Source organism: Stigmatopora argus, chromosome 17 (assembly GCF_051989625.1).
Source record: "Stigmatopora argus isolate UIUO_Sarg chromosome 17, RoL_Sarg_1.0, whole genome shotgun sequence".
NCBI lineage: Eukaryota > Metazoa > Chordata > Actinopteri > Syngnathiformes > Syngnathidae > Stigmatopora > Stigmatopora argus.
Window position 1 is genome coordinate 7,394,856 of NC_135403.1, and position 16,271 is coordinate 7,411,126.

The window sequence follows — 16,271 nt, forward strand, 5'->3', positions numbered from 1 at the left end:
AAAGATCCCCTTGTATTCGACGGCTAAAGAGACCCTGAGAAGGATTAAACCTCTACATGCCAACCAAAAAAGGGTGGGGGATTGGCTTTCTTTAACTTTGTCTTCTTGTTTGCCTATTTGCATGCTTATTTTAGAGGAGTTTACTTTTTAAATTGGAAAACGAATGCCTCGGTCAATAGTAAGATTGACATCCAGGCTGGTCGACTTAAACAGAAAGGTTGTTTTCAAGAATAATCAAGGTCGTGGTGTTTTCACATGAGTCTCAGTGGGCATGGCTGTGCCACACAGGCTCCTTTATGTGAAGGGCATTAGGTGGAAGAGAATGGAAATCTCTAGGAGACCTCTTATTCAGGTAAACCTAGACTGGTGCAAGAATGGTTCTCAGATGGCACCTCTTTTATGTTGCCCCCTAGTTTTTCAGGAAAGTAGGAGCGAGAACTTTCAGGGGTTTTGCCCTTTGATTAATGTCTTATTTTTTTAAATCTGTAAAAATGTAACTTTTTACATATAGCCTTAAGTTATTGTCTGTGGTATTGGGCCAGTGGAGTAATGTGTGGGTTTTATGAGGTCATTTAATCGTAAATTCATGTGCTTTACTACAAGGTGATTCTTTCCTGATGTCTGGTGATAAAAAGTTATGTTCGTAGGCCAAGGCAGTACCTTGTCAATACTTCAAGTACCACTTCAATACAAATTAAAATTTTGAATCATTATGAATGTTCTCAAAAGCTGCAGTATTTCCTAACTGATGTTCCCTTTGTTTCTCATAACAGCACAGCCAGTGGATGTGTTAAAAGTACTAGAATTCCATAATTACCCAGAAGGAGTGACAAAAACAACAGGATTTTGCACAAACCGAAGAGCATCGAAGCCGGATACTGCTTACAGCGTTGGCAAGCAGATCCAGATCAGTGCCCCCACCACTCAGCTATTTCCTGGTAAGATACTACTGCTAACAACAACAACAACAGTACTGCTAATATAAGTGTCTCTTTGGTTCATTTTTTCCCTAAATCAAACATTTGATGTTGTTTGACCATCCTCAAACTTTTGACACATTAGAATTCAATCTTTATGCTGTAATTGCTACAAGAAAACCATTAATGCATGACCAATGTCGCTATTGTACTGCAGTCCGCAATGGCAGAAATAAGGTTGTACCCCAAAGTAGAAAATTCAAATGGAGGAGACCTCTTAAAATATCTATTGATCCCCAAAAACACAAACTACCATGAAAAGGAAGTAAAAATGGGTCTGTGTCAGGGAGTCAATGGGAACATTACAAAACTTGTGGGTAACCAAGTGCCACACGGGAAGGGTACGGGTATAAAACAAAGTAGGAGGATTCAAAATTAGACAAAAAACAAAATACATCAAGGGGAGAAAAGCAAAAGAACACACAATTACAAGTTGGTAAGGCCATTTTTTGGCACCCTTCTTGTGAAACACCTGTATATAAATGCTCTGCTGATAGCACACAGGTGTAATGTAGCTAACTCCGCCCACTGCAGCGCACCTGGCTCTTTAAAGGAAACACAACCAGCTCAACTGCAAAATGTAACAAATAGCATGTAGCAGTCCTACTGAGTAAAAGATTGAATCTATCTCTGGCTTTTGCTCTTTGAATGACTCATTGTGACATATTAAAACAGTAACTACTAATATTTGAAGTAAACTGAATGTTTGTTCCAAAAAGCTTTAGAATTTGTATTTTGGATAAAGGTACAAATTAATGAATTAGTTTCTGCGTATATCATCATTTGACATCAAATCAAGTGTCTAACACATCCCACATAAAATAGATTTATGAAACGGATGGATTAAAACTTGATTTGACTCCTTGTAACACTCCACAAACTTGTCTCCCCTCACAGAAGGTGTTTTCCCAGAAGACTTCTCCATCCTGACTACAGTGCGCCCCAAGTCTGGCCTCCAGTCCTTCCTGCTGTCAATTTACAATGAGCAGGGGGTCCAGCAGCTGGGGATTGAAGTTGGACGCTCACCTGTCTTTTTGTATGAGGATCAGAATGGCAAGCCAGCTCCGGAGGACTACCCTCTTTTCCGTACACTGAACCTCGCTGATGGAAAGTACGTCAAATTCCAATTATTTCTATAACCACTGACAAAAAGATAGAAATTCAGAACACTTAACCCCAATGCAAAGTGAATCTGTTTGAAAGGAGTGATGGAATATATAAGTATTAGAAAAAATAGCTCATTTGTCAATATAGTTATTCTAACTTCTAACACAATGTAACTCTAATGTAATCAGACTCAGACATTTCAAATCATGGAAATACCAGTTATACCAGGGCTCTCAAAATTGCAGGATGAGGGCCAATTGCAGCCCATTCGACAGTATTTTGCACACCCTTTAAGTTGAGTGTTTGTGTGCCCCTAAACGTTATTTAACATCAGCAAAACTAGGAGACAGAATTCTTTGGGGGAGTACTGAGGCCCCCTGACCCAGAAGTGTATTACTATAAAAACAAAGAAACGTTGCAATGCTCAAGAAAAGACACATAAAATAACAGTGAGATGAGAAAGAAAGAGGGTCAACCATCTTCTTTATGTTCTGGAGAACCTGTATTTTGGTTATAATTGAATTGCCTAATCAAAAACAGAGGATTTGCACAAGTGTTAAGTGTTCATTTTTGTGAGTATGACACGCGGCCCCTGAGTGGTTAGCGCGTTGGCTTCACAGTTCTGGGGTCAAGTGTTCAATCCCAGTTCGGTCCTCACTGCGTGGAGTTTGCATGTTCTTCTCTGGCTTGTGTGGGTTTTCTCCTGGCAGTCCGGATTCCTCCCACATCCCAAAAATATGGAGGATAGTCTTGTTGAAAACTCTAAATTGCCCCTAGGTATGAGTGTGAGTGGGATTGGTTGTCCGTCTCCTTGTGGCCTGCATTTGGCTGGCCACCGATTCAGAGTCTCCCCTTCCTGGTGCCCGTAGTAAGATGGGATAGGCTCCAGCACCCCCCACGACTCTTGTGAGAATAAGTGGCTCAGAAAACGAATGAAAGAATGAATGGCACAACCTAAACACTACAGTTTTGCTAATTCCGCAATTCCTTTGTAGTAAATAAGCACAGCAGAATTCAGTTAATTCGCATTATGTACAAGTCTTTATTTACATGTGTCATCATACATATGTTGACAAAAAGCATTCATTATAATTTGTGACTGTGTCCTGATCTGGCATTTTTTTTGGCAGATTTTTGCATCATGGTTTGAATGGCAGTTGTGCATACAAATTGCTGTCTGTATATAAAAGCTAAAAAAATTTAACACAAAGTTTAAAAGAGAAATGTTCCCATTTTTACAAGGCGGTAGAAACATACTGGGACACATTTTGATCCCCAGTGCTTTGCTATTTTAGATAAAAGAAAGAACCCAACGTATGTCTACCCATTGATGCACCATAGGTGCCCATCAATGGATTATCTATCTCGTCGGGGGGTTTTGGGCACAGAGAAAAGCGAGAGACTCTGGATTACAGGGACACAGCAGGGATTGCAGTGGGCAACCTGACCTCATCCATGAACTCACTTGCCTCTGTTATTTTAGAGGGAGTTCTGGAGGAGGCAGTCCTAAACTTTTTCCCCTCCTTTTACCTCTTGGATTACCTCACCCAACCAGGAACAGTGCTCATAACCTTTTAGCGTAAAACTGATTATATGCTCCCGGGTTCATAAATCCTCAAGTTCTCACAAAGAGCTTTGCCTGAGCTGACATGAACCCTTGTGCAGGGATAAGGAGGAATAAATAAACAAAAAGGCAGGCCAGAAATTAATACATTTTGTACACTGCTTTAGCGCGTTTGCAATGCTTGAGAAATATCGTACGTCGCTTATTACTCTACTGTACAATTGATGAACAACACGAATGTTTTGTTGAAACCTGGCATGATTTGTCTTATTTTCAAAATGACAAACTCAGACTTTATGAAACAAAGACACAGACAGCCCTGTCCACCACCTAATTAGGAATGATCAATTAAAAACAGTCCTGATTTGGGATATCAGCTTCCATCTCATGATCCGACACAGTGTAAGACAGGGGTGTCAGACTCGGGTTGGTTCGCGGTCCGTGTTAACGTCAACTCGATTTCACGTGGGCCGGACCATTTTAGATATAATATTTAGATTTTTTTTTAAATAAATGGATTAAAAGAACTGAACTAAAAGCCCTGAATATTCAGGTTTTTGTAGATCTAAAACAAAGTTTATTTTAGCTTATTTTATATATTTTTAGATTTTACAAAATAATTTTTGAACTAAAAACACGGAAAAAATGGATTAAAAAATTACAATTATTGATTTAAAAAGGGGAAAATCAGGAAATTTAATATACATCTATACTCTTCATTTTAATTTGAACCTAAAACAGAAAGTTGGCACTCATGATTTACTTTCCCGGGCCACACAAAATGATGCGGTGGGCCACATTTGGCCCCCGGGCCGCCACTTTGACACATTTGGTGTAAGATGTGTAATGCTTTCGAAACTGAACTCAAAAAAGTAATTTTCCAGTCATTTTAATGTCAAAAGTTGTGAATTTGCTTATGATGACTGGATTGTAAATAAGACAATTTTTACACAAACATAATTCTTTAACTGTTCCTCCCACTACATTATAGCGCAACTGTTTTTCAAAGTTGGTTCAACCCCATTGAAGTATTTAGCCATTTCCATACAATGTGGCATATAATCCTTCTGGTCGTACAGCAAAGTCCAAAGACTGCAGCATATTTATGGTATTTTACTCTAAGCTGTTTTGATGGAATGTTTCTGTCTTAATTTTCAAAATTAATGAGCATTTTGCGACTAGATGAAGATGTAAGAATGGACATTGACACATACATGTTGAGATATGAGATACCTGTGATTAATGCCTTGTGTATTCCATCTTGAGCTTTCAATGGTGCCAAGTCTCATCTTCCACTTCAGAACAATGTTTTGACTGTATGCCTCCTGCTCTGGCTAGGCAGGTCTTCCTGGATCCTGACACACACTTTCCACAATGTTCACCATGTCTGTCATGGCGAGTAACCCAGAAGGAGGATTAAGTTTGGAGTTTAATGAGTGTAATCCTGTGTTAAACAGGGCCAAAGTGTGGGGGCAAGAATGTGGTCCACTGCTGCCTGGTATGCAATAGTCTTAAGCGCAGTGGTAAATGGTCCAAAATGGAAGGAGGTGTCATACTCACGTGTAAACCTAGCTAGCACGTGGTGTCCCAAGAGGTTCCTTGCCAAAAGGAATGATTTTCTTTCTATTGAATAAAAGCACGTGTCTATGTTTTGCTCTGAGTTATGCACATACTGATTCACCATCCCTTGTTGTTTTGCCTTGGAACAGATGGCACCGTGTTGCCATTAGTGTGGAGAAAAAGACAGTCACCATCATTGTGGACTGCAAGAAGAAGATCACTAAGCCTCTCCCCAGAAGTGACCAGACCTCCATCAGCACCAATGGCATAACTGTATTTGGCACCAGGATTCTTGATGAAGAGTTTTTCCAGGTAAAATTCTCAGATCCTAGCTTTTACTGGTCGGTTTATTTGAACTCTGTAGTCAATCAGATATGGTAGATAGACTGTAGCTTCAATTGGTCCATAAATTCAGCAAATAACGGGAATTCTGAAACTCCTGTTCATTCACTTCTTGTTTTTCTTCACCCGGTATTTTACCCTTGATTATTACACAAAATCTGATAATGCAGTGCCAAATAATGCATGGCTGTAGAGTTGGTATGAACCAGGGCTATTATTAATGATCTGACTTTATAATAAGTGCATCATCCATAGTATATTTCTTTATGGTAATCTTTGTTTACTATTTTGTCATTAAGAATCACTGTTCATTTCTATAGTAATTGTATAATAAGGCCATATCCAAATATGCATATTAGCTGGTTCCTTTGCTTTTCAATGGATATTCTGATTACTTTTCAGTGGTTGGCCAAACCGTATTCATGTTTCTTTGCTCCATGGAATAATTTAGTGATGTGGACATTGGGTCTTCGAAAAACTCCTACAGTATTATTTAATGTTTTTCATCTATTTTGAGAAATTTGTGTCAGGTAGAAATTTCAAGTGCCTACATCTTCATTTGCCAGGTTATTTTGAAGAAATTTGGATCGATAATTGGTCAAACAATGATGCTTTTGGTATTCATTTTTGTGCAGATTGTGTTGTGGAAGAGAAACATGTCAAGAAGATGCCCAATTTTTTTAAACAAGTTTAATCTAAAATTGTAGTTGAATATTTCATTTTTTTAATGCATGGAATTAAGTCAAAGTAGGTATGTGACATAGTTAAAAAATGTCATCAATTTGTGACTTGCTTTTATAAATTAATCCACCCTGCAAACGAGCAAGTTTTAATTTGGTGGACAACATTGTATCCTTTGTATCGTGCCTATATAATGCAAACACCTACTGTGTATTTTATGCTTCCTTATTTCCACTGGCCAACGGCCATTTGAGGTCATAATCTGAGATCTTTCCCACCAACATCGCCACTTATGTGTGTTTAATTGGAAACATCGCATATTCAAAATTTATTATTACTTTTATTAGTAGTATGGTATTATCATACAGTATGTGAGTGTATAAAATAGATTAAGTTCCGCTGATGCGGCACCATGGTAGAGTGGTTAGCATGTCCGCCTCACAGTCCTGGGGTTCAATCCCCAGTGGGTTCTTACCTTCCTCTGTTGAGTTGGCCTGTTCTCCCTGTAACGTTTCTCCGGGTACGGCGGTTCATGGCCACGTATCCAAAACATGAACAGTAGGCTGGTTGAACTTTGTAAATTCTTCCCAGATATGAGTGTGAATGGTTATTTGTCTGTGTGCCCTGTGATTGGCTTGGCACTAATTCAGGGTGTCCTCTGCATACTGCCCACAGTCGTATTGGACAGGCCCCAGCACCCCCGCCACCCTAGTGATGATAAGCGGTACAGAAAATGGATGAAAGAATAAATTTCGCTGAAGCAGTCTTGGGAAATCTTTTTAAGGTCATGTGAGGATAGAGGGTTGAACAATCAAATCATGAAAATGACACCCTTGGTTATGTCTGGTGGGAACGAAAGGTCACAGAGAGGCTATGTTTGCTTTTGACAGCGGGTTGTTTTATTTATGAGCAGCCAATATTTAGGACGACTTTTTTTTCCAAACAATAGCTTCTATCTTGGTATGCCTTGTCATTGCCATAGGAACCCAAAAAATATGCTGTCTATATATTTCCATCCACTGACAATACAATTACAGCACCGAGAAACACAACAGAAAACTGTGTTAAAACATGTAACCCTGCCAACCTATACCGTGAATTAAATTCCAAATGATTTTTGTACAAATATTGTATTTAAAACCTCAGTTTTATAAACCAATATACCTGCATATCCCATCGGTTTTGATTACTTTTATGAGAGGACCCCAAAGGCAGCATGAAACAGTGTGCCCAGTCAAAACCTGACAAAGTAGACATGCTGAAAATAGGAGCCATAAGTTCGCCAACAGTGTCTTTGCTGTGTGGTTTTTGGAACAGGTCTCCTGTCTGTTCTCTGTCCCCGCGCCCTGTACAAATCCACAGGGCCCATTGCATGCTGGGATGTAAAGGGGAAGGAAATACCGAAGTCCTAAGCATACACACGCTTACAATGTGAAAATAAACAGTGAAGCCAGCTTGCTCAAACTATTTCTGTTGATCAAAGGATTGAGGTTGGAGTCCCATTAATTAATTCCTTTCTATGTGCTGGGTGATTTGTGGGCAGATCCAAAATTAAACAATAACAATGATGTGAATGGTAATGCCATTTACATGTTAATATTGCAACCTTTTTAGATGAACGTCATACTACATTTTGGATTTCCTCTGCTTTCAAACACCATCAACCGCTCTTTGTACCCCGATGAAGGCATCTTTAGTTTGTACTGTACATAAAATAATATTTATATATAGAAATTGATTTACGCAAACATTTTTTTGCAAACTGACCTGTATTTTGCATAGGCTTTTCTATTCATACCATATTTGGCCCAAGTTTGAGGTGACCACCTTTGCAGAGGAATCTGCTTCAAATGAATGGACTTCTTTCATTCCCCCCATCACTTCCTCATCTCCTCCCCTCCCTGTGTATAGGCACCTCCTCCCTCCGGCTCCTCTCTCCCCACCTTGAGACCTCCCACCGTATCATAGCAATGAGACCATCTATTCATGCAAGGGTGACATTACTTGGCTCAACTGAAGACATTAGTATACGTACCTGTCTGTTTCTTTGTATCTTGGTTATAACACACTAATCCTTGCTCTCAGCTGCAGAAGTTGATGACAAAAAAGGTATTCCATTTCACAGTGTCGATATCTTCTATAAGACTGTGAAATAGACAAACTACTTCTGTATGCTTTGCTGTAAATTCCAAATTGACAATTTATTCCTCCAAGTAGCGCTCACATCGCCCTTATTTGACGCAAATATACGGTAACATAATTTACAAAGGCGGCCGAGTAGTTAGCGTTAGGTCCTTACTACTTGCGTGGTGTTTCTCCGGGTACTCCGGTTTCCTCCCACTTTCCAAAAACATGCAGAGTAGGCTGGTTGAACACTCTAAATTTTCCCTAGGTATGAACGTGAGTGTGAATGGTTGTCCCTCTCTTTGTGCCCTGCGATTGGCTGGCCACTGATTCATGATGTCCCTCCCCTGTTCCCCGTAATTAGCTGGGATAGGATCCAACACCCCCCGCGACCCTTGTGAGGATAAGCGGTTCAGAAAACCAATGAATGAATGAATCATTTAGAAGCGCATTAAGTTACAGTTTATTACCTTTTCATTCAAAACAATCCAAAATAAGCCCTACGACTGACTGGCGACCAGTCTATGGTGTAGTCTGTCTTTCGCACGACGACAGCTGGGTTACACACCAGCAACCCTCACAACTCTTTTGAGGATGAGCGGTATGGAAGATGAATGTATGAATCCAAAATAATAATTAACATTTTAAAACCAATGCATCCATATTTATTCATAATTTGCTGCGATTTCTCTTTCTTCATCGGTTTTCCCACCTACTGTTCTATAATGAGTTAAAAGCCTAGTCTTTTTTTGTCATGTGGCTTGATTCAAGGATTTGATTATTAACGTGAGAGGATATGCAATTCATATTGGTCAAACATTGGGTGCATATTCTCAGGAGTTCTGTGACCAGACAGACTGTTTTATGGGTGTGTGCGAGCGCGTGTGTGGTTATGCGTTGACCTTTTAAAGGCTTGGCTAATTGTTGTATAGGGTTGTCTAATTATAGCTTGTGATCGTCAGACAAAAAAAAGGTTCCCCTGGGCGGACATTTAGGCATAGTTATGTCAAAGGTACTACAGTATGTTGATGAAGGTTGTGTTTTTATTTTGTCAGCGCTGGCTAACACTAATAATGCTACATGCCGAGATGATTATGGATACTATATAATTGCTGATGGACACTTATATAGACCATTGACTGGTGTCCTGTTTATTCATATGTCTAGTTTGTTTTTTGGTTATATTTAATAGTTTAAATGGCAAGTAAACTGTGCCCTCTCAGGTCATCAAAATTGTATAATAATTGTATAATATAATGTTTGATCCTTCAAGCAATTGGATTTTTTCTGAGCCCAATTTGCTTTTCAAGGACAAACATAATGATTGCAAAGATGGTTAGTAAATGGCAAGAACACTCATAATTGTGGGCTCACCTAGAAATTGTCCTCTCCTTCAATCATATGGCTCGTTTTCAAGGATGAAAGTTATATACATTTATCATTTATTCATTTTCTATTCCAGTTATCCTCACATGGGTCACAGATAGGTGTTGGTTTCGCACGACCATCACGGGATGGGATCATAACTCGTGCAAAAAATTGGATCCTTCCTTTAGTTTAGCAAACCAATGTCCAATTCCAGTTTTACCTGCAAAAATACAGATTACAACATTTTAACATGGTTTCCAGGCTATCAAAGGGAATTCTTCCAAGAATACATTCTAAAAACGATTTAGATATTTATGCATAATATCAAATTTATAGCTATAACAAATAGGATTCACTAGTACCAGCTTGAATCCCGAACCATTTTCCTTCTTTTTCTCATTGAACTCTTGTACTATAGTCATTAATGACCACCCCGTGAGATGCTTTTTGTGAAGTACTTTGCTATGTTTCTTCTAGGAAGGGCTTATTTTAGGAGTTCTGGCTTTACGCCAAATTGCCAAAGGCTTTTTATCTCAGCAGTACACCATAGAAGACAGACCTGAAGCCTCGGCCTAACACTCCCCAGGTGTTACCCTGCTACAAAACATCTCTTACCATCACAGTTGCTTTTTCTAAACCCCTGCCTGCCTGTCTATCTCTTGGTTCTTTTTGGTGTTTCCCCTCCTGAGTTGGTAGCTTTTAACTTGTCTGTTCTTGATCTTGGGAATTGAATCCACTTTGCCAAATGGCACGGCTACAATATTATTTTTCCCTGGAAGCAAAGGCCAGAGTGGCAAACTGGTTTCCAAGTACACTTAATGATCTTGATTTTGCACAAATACCGTTAAGATACTGGCCATGCATCTTTGTAAAATTATTTCTTTATTTCAATTAAATACCTCTATGTCACTGCAGTCTGTGTGCAACTTGTTGGCTCACAGATGTGGACTAATTAGAACTGACTCAAGGTAAGGTTCAACCATTCAATGTTGCTCTTGGGGTGACACATGAGGTAATACATGTCATCTTGAGTCAGGGTAAAGCTTGATCTATCTTTTCCTGTCCAGTTTCCCCAAATGCATAAACACGTCTTAAATTGGCGAGAGTTTTTCAGCCGGAGAGTTTTTTTTATTGGAGCCATATATTTTCTTTGGGAGAACCTCATCACCCTTTGAATAAGAAAGATGCATAAAAAGATGATACAGAATTGATCACTTTTGTTCAGAAAATGTCCGTTCACCTGGTGATTATTTTTTTGTCTGAAGGAATACATCCTAAAATGATCTATAAGAAGTGAAACCATGTGACACTCCTCAATTCAACACTGGTATTAAAAGGAGAGTTTGGAATTTCCCCAGAAAGAGTCATCTTCCACTTCTCTTACGGCTGTGCAGTCTTAGTTCATGTAAACATTAGACGACAACATTTTGGTCATCACATGGTCATAACCATAAACTGTCCCTGAAATAGCTTTGAGCAGTCTGTGTGCCTGTTAATCACCAGTCGAAACGTAATTACCCCAATACATCTTGGATAAATCACATTATTGCAAAAGACAGAATTAAAGCTGGTTACTTCTAACAACTCTTACGTTAGCTTAAACGGAGGACAAAAACCTATAGGGTCCTTCACCACATCAAGATTAATTAAAAAAACAACAACAACAAAAAACATTCGAAATGCATTATCCAAGACCTTCTTTCACTGTAACATTCAGTCATTGGTATCTTTTGTTGAGCAAACAAAAAGCAGGGACGTTTTCGCTCTCCATACAGCTTGGTTTGATTTTGTGCTCATCATTAAACAACCAGTAATACACTGATAACTGTAGCTGTATAGAAATCAAATCCTTTTAAACAGGGCATTACACCCACCAAAAAGCACCCGGGTTGGAATCTTAAGTGTAAAATTGAAACAGTACACGATGATGATGGATAGTTGGACAGAGATATTTTCAAGGAGCTCTGCAAGTCTTAGCAAATAGCTGTTTATATGAAGGTATAGTATGTTCAGGATCCATAGATCACATTTTCATGCTGGGGGAATATGTGCTTACATTCTTTTAACAAGTTATAACCTGCTTCACTCATATCATGTTTGACTGCCTATCATCTATTTGGTCCCTTGACACTGAGGGCCTGATTTCCTAGAGGTTTGCACATGCAAAAACAGGCGTTAACTTGTTCACTCATCCAAACACGTAGTCGTTGTCCTACTAAGTAGGCGCAAAATTGTATATACGTAGTAGTCTGAAATGAAATTTATGATTTATGAGACCAATCACAAGAAGGACTGAAGTTGAGTCACCTACTGAGTGGAAAAACTGTATTTCTGTGCCCCTGGCTCATTTCAGTGCATTATAAGACCTTTACACAGAATGGGCACCTATAAATCCTTCTTTTTTATGTAGGCTACTTGCATGCAGCATTAATCCATTACATACTACTTTGAAATTTTTGGTATGGTGTTTGTATACCCATTCGAACATGTGTGTTGGATACATGAATTGTTTTACCATACTGTATATGCCAAATATACTCCATATTTAAGATCAATATTTGAAAAAGCTCCATGACTTGCCCTAACTCGACCCTGGTTTTTTTTCAATTACTGAGGCATAAAAGGATAGGGAGCAAAATGTATCCAGTATGTTTGTCTTTGTATGTTTCTAGCCACGTATTGAATCTTAGTTTAGTAGGCCAATCAAAAAAGCTCTTATATTCCCGTCGAGAATCGCTGCTACTATTCTTTTAGACATTTTAATACAAACAATCCTAGAAGACAGTTGAGTTTTGTGGGTTTTGAGTCTGAAGCTTACGGACCTCTGACCCAATAAAGAACAAACCACATAGATGACAAACTTCAATATGACACAGTGGAATTTTTTTAAGCCTTTCAATACTTCTGGTTTTTAAGATTCCAGCATAAAATATTCATTTTAATAGGGCACATTTTTGACTCCACCATCATGAAGCTAATACAGCTAAGAGTTCATCTATAACACGAGTGAACATCGTAAACACAGACGGTTAGCTACAAATTCTCAAGAATAGTGAGCGTTAAAGATTGCCGCAAACGAGCACATCGTAATGTCTGTAATTGTGTCTGTTGGTATGTATTAAGATAGTTCTTTGTGTTAAGTCCCTTCAATGTTAATAATAATCATTTCCTACTGTCTTACATTTCTCTCTGTACCATTCGAATGAGGTGTGTACATTTCTCGTGGAGATCTTTTATTACACAATTGGCTTTTGTTTATGCTGCCAGAGCCCATAAGTGTGAAGGGCCTGAGAGTTGTCACATATAATTTCACATTACAACATCCCACCTACGATGGGGGAGTCTATGCACAATATGACCCTCTCATTATGTTTAAAATCTTGAAGCCTTATCTTGTCTTATCTGTGGTGTATTCGCGAAGTAAACACTTAACCTGAGTGTGTCTTCACTGTTTTCTGCAGGGTGACATCCAACAACTTCTGATTGTAGCTGATTCCAAAGCAGCATATGACTACTGTGAACATTACAGCCCAGACTGTGACATCCCCCATGGTGAATCCTTGCAGGCCCAGCAGGCTCAGGAAGAGGTCAGCCAACCAGGGAGGGTGGGGGAAATTCTGCAAAGTACTTGTTTAGGACCCTAATTCATTGTTGTACTTTGTACTCCAATGAAGGCATTTACTTCTTTTAAACATTTCACTACATATTCTACTGGTCTGGTTTTGGGAGCGCTTTAGCCTTTATACATTTCAGTTTTCTAATAAGGAATTGCTTTTTCTTCAAACCCATCATTTAAATATTTAGATGCATACTACTTGAGATTCGTAAGCCAGGCAACCTCAACTTAAAGTGGGAGCTTTATATACTGCATATTTTATTATCATATTACACTTTTAATCAGTGTAATACTCAAGTACAAGTGCTCAAAACCAAAAGCTTTGGCAAAACTGACACTTTTATTGGCGTGTATTTGGGAAATACTTTCATTCATTTCATTGGATACACATAAGACTAGATGCACATTTCATCAACATTACATTAGTTGATGATGCCATAGTGTGAATCCTCGGTACACGGTCGATTGGTCGCCGGTCTTTTGGTTGCCGATCTTTTGGTTGCCGGTCTTTTGGTCGCCCGGAAGGTTATTGATAATTATCATTTAAATCGTTGCTCAAATTCCCTAAATACAAACTGCGAATGACTATTTAGTCATACTTAATGCCCTATTAATTATTAGGCTAAAGAAAAGCTCCAAATTTCCCGGACTTTTATTGTTTTTTGTTGGAGAACTTGTTAAGACCCTGACTGACGTAGCTTCTTAAAGGGACAACTCATGTACATACAAACTCTTATACACTCACACGTCGGCTCAGTGAAACTGCTCATGGCTATTGTTGGCTTTTATTGATGCGTAGACCGTGTTGTTTTACCTTGTTTTGTCGCCGGTCTTTTGGTCGTCGGTCTTTTGGTCGCCCGTTGTCGCGGTCTGGGCGACCAAAAGACTGTGACCAAAAGACTGGCGACCAAAAGACCGACGACCAATCGACCGCTCACGGAATCCTCAGTGTGTTGTTCTCGTCTACAAGGATCATAACGTTTTTTTCCAGGATTGCACATGCACGCTGTTAAAACCAATAGGCCAATCTCTGCAATGTCTGGAGACAGAAGAGACTTACATACAAGGCATTGTGTAGTTAACGGTTTAGTCGAATAGCAGCTTCATCGTCTGTGGATATTGTAGGGTTATATGTGGTTTCAAAATAGGTTTTATGCTTCTTTTTTTCTGTTTATTACTTCTTTCTTCCTTCAGATTATGCCTTGTATGTGTAAGAAAAAACAGTAATTAACAAGACATAATAATTGCAAGCTTTAGATCTATGGGTGACTCCACCGATTGCACAGTGATTGCACAGTTAAATATGTTCTCTTCATTCTTAGCTATACAGCACACATTAATCCAAAAACTGTACTTTCGATTAAAGTGCAATTAACAAACTGCTATTATGAATTACTATTTGATTATAAATCAAGCAAGGTCAAAATGGCTAGCTCTTACTAAATGCTGTAATTACGATAATCGGCAGGTGTGCTTTTGAGAAGCATATCTCATTTTAGGGGATGAATGAAATGTTCCAGTGATGAATGTTAGATTGTGACGACATTTGAAAAATGAGGCAATTCCATCTTTTTGTTTCCTAAGGGAGAATTGGCAAGCTTTTTGTCAATTCAGCGTTGATTTAGGTGACCTTAGATGCCCTGAACCATGCTTTCAATGAGAAACTTCCATTATAATGAGTTTAAGATGCAGTTGGTATATGATACATTGAAGTCTGCCAATTGTACTCATCTAGTTTATGAGCTCATAAACATCCCATCTGTTTAGCAGGTTTGGAGGCTAATACCAGCAGAGCTTGTTTCCCCATTTGACTTATCTGCTCGCCACATTCAAGCCACTACCTTATTCAATAACGCCTTTTTCTGATTATTAATAATTATGCTACTGCTGACTATATTGTATGTTTGCATATATTGCGGTGCATACAGTAAACTAAAAATAAGAATTTGCCACCCTCACAAATAATGCACTTATTTGGTTTTACCTGTTTAACATGCTTGTGATGATTGCATTCAAGGCATTATCATTGCACCCCGCATCCTTGTTGCTCATTTTAACAATTCCCTCCCTATCTCTCTGTTGTCTTTCTTTTTGCCAACATTTTTAGTACACTACTGATGATATTGAATACTCTCAGTTCTATGATTATGCTGAGGGAGCCACTGACATCGGTCCTACTGATGATGAGTATTCTGAGCCACAGGTAAATGAAAAAAGACAAGAAAACTTGTCTGTTGTCTCGCTTTGTTCACAATCCTTCTAACGGTGTCTTTTGTGTTGTCTGTATCTCAGTGATATGTTTATATGCACATTGCAATTCAAATTCCTTAATATATTCAAAATATGAGTTCCATTAGAATGCTATTCATTGAAATAGTGCTATTTCAAAGGCTCTAATACTCTGATTTTGATTGACAATTTATGGTTATCTTTCATATCCAAGACTGTGTTTAATGCACAATTTGATGACACAATTGTACAACTTTTTTTTTTACAAAATAATTGATATATCAGAAGCTATTTCTGATTTTAATGTAATTCTATGTGGCTTACTAAATGTATGATTAATTGAGAACTACATATTAAATACATGTAAAAAAAAAAAGCAAGCAATGAAACCTGAAAGATTTTAAAAGTGAGAACAAATTTAACATCCCCTTCTCTCAATAATGGTTTTTAAGCACTTTGCTATATAACACCACAGAAAAGTAGTTCTTAGAAAGTATGCCTCAACCCATAGTAGGATGACTGCTTAAAAATAATGGATACCTAATTTGTCTCACTCCAGTGCAGGAAGCGTAAATTCATTTTCCACTCAATGCCTCGTTGGATGGGAGGGAATGGTTGTGTGTGTCCCTCAATGCACCTTGACTGACAGACTGTCATTCAAAGTTAGGGTCTATATCAGCCCAAAGTCAGCTGGGTTGGGCTA

The 16,271-nt window shown here is 38.6% G+C and overlaps 1 protein-coding gene across 1 annotated transcript in view; it reads left to right on the forward strand.

Moving 5' to 3' along the window:
• Positions 1–16,271, forward strand: part of col11a1a (collagen, type XI, alpha 1a) — a 55,055-nt gene that overhangs the window by 4,584 nt on the left and 34,200 nt on the right. The window contains exons 3-7 of the mRNA XM_077624590.1: positions 774–938; positions 1,875–2,088; positions 5,358–5,520; positions 13,185–13,310; positions 15,447–15,542. Coding sequence (XP_077480716.1) covers positions 774–938; positions 1,875–2,088; positions 5,358–5,520; positions 13,185–13,310; positions 15,447–15,542 — 764 coding nt within the window. The remainder of the gene's footprint in view (positions 1–773; positions 939–1,874; positions 2,089–5,357; positions 5,521–13,184; positions 13,311–15,446; positions 15,543–16,271) is intronic.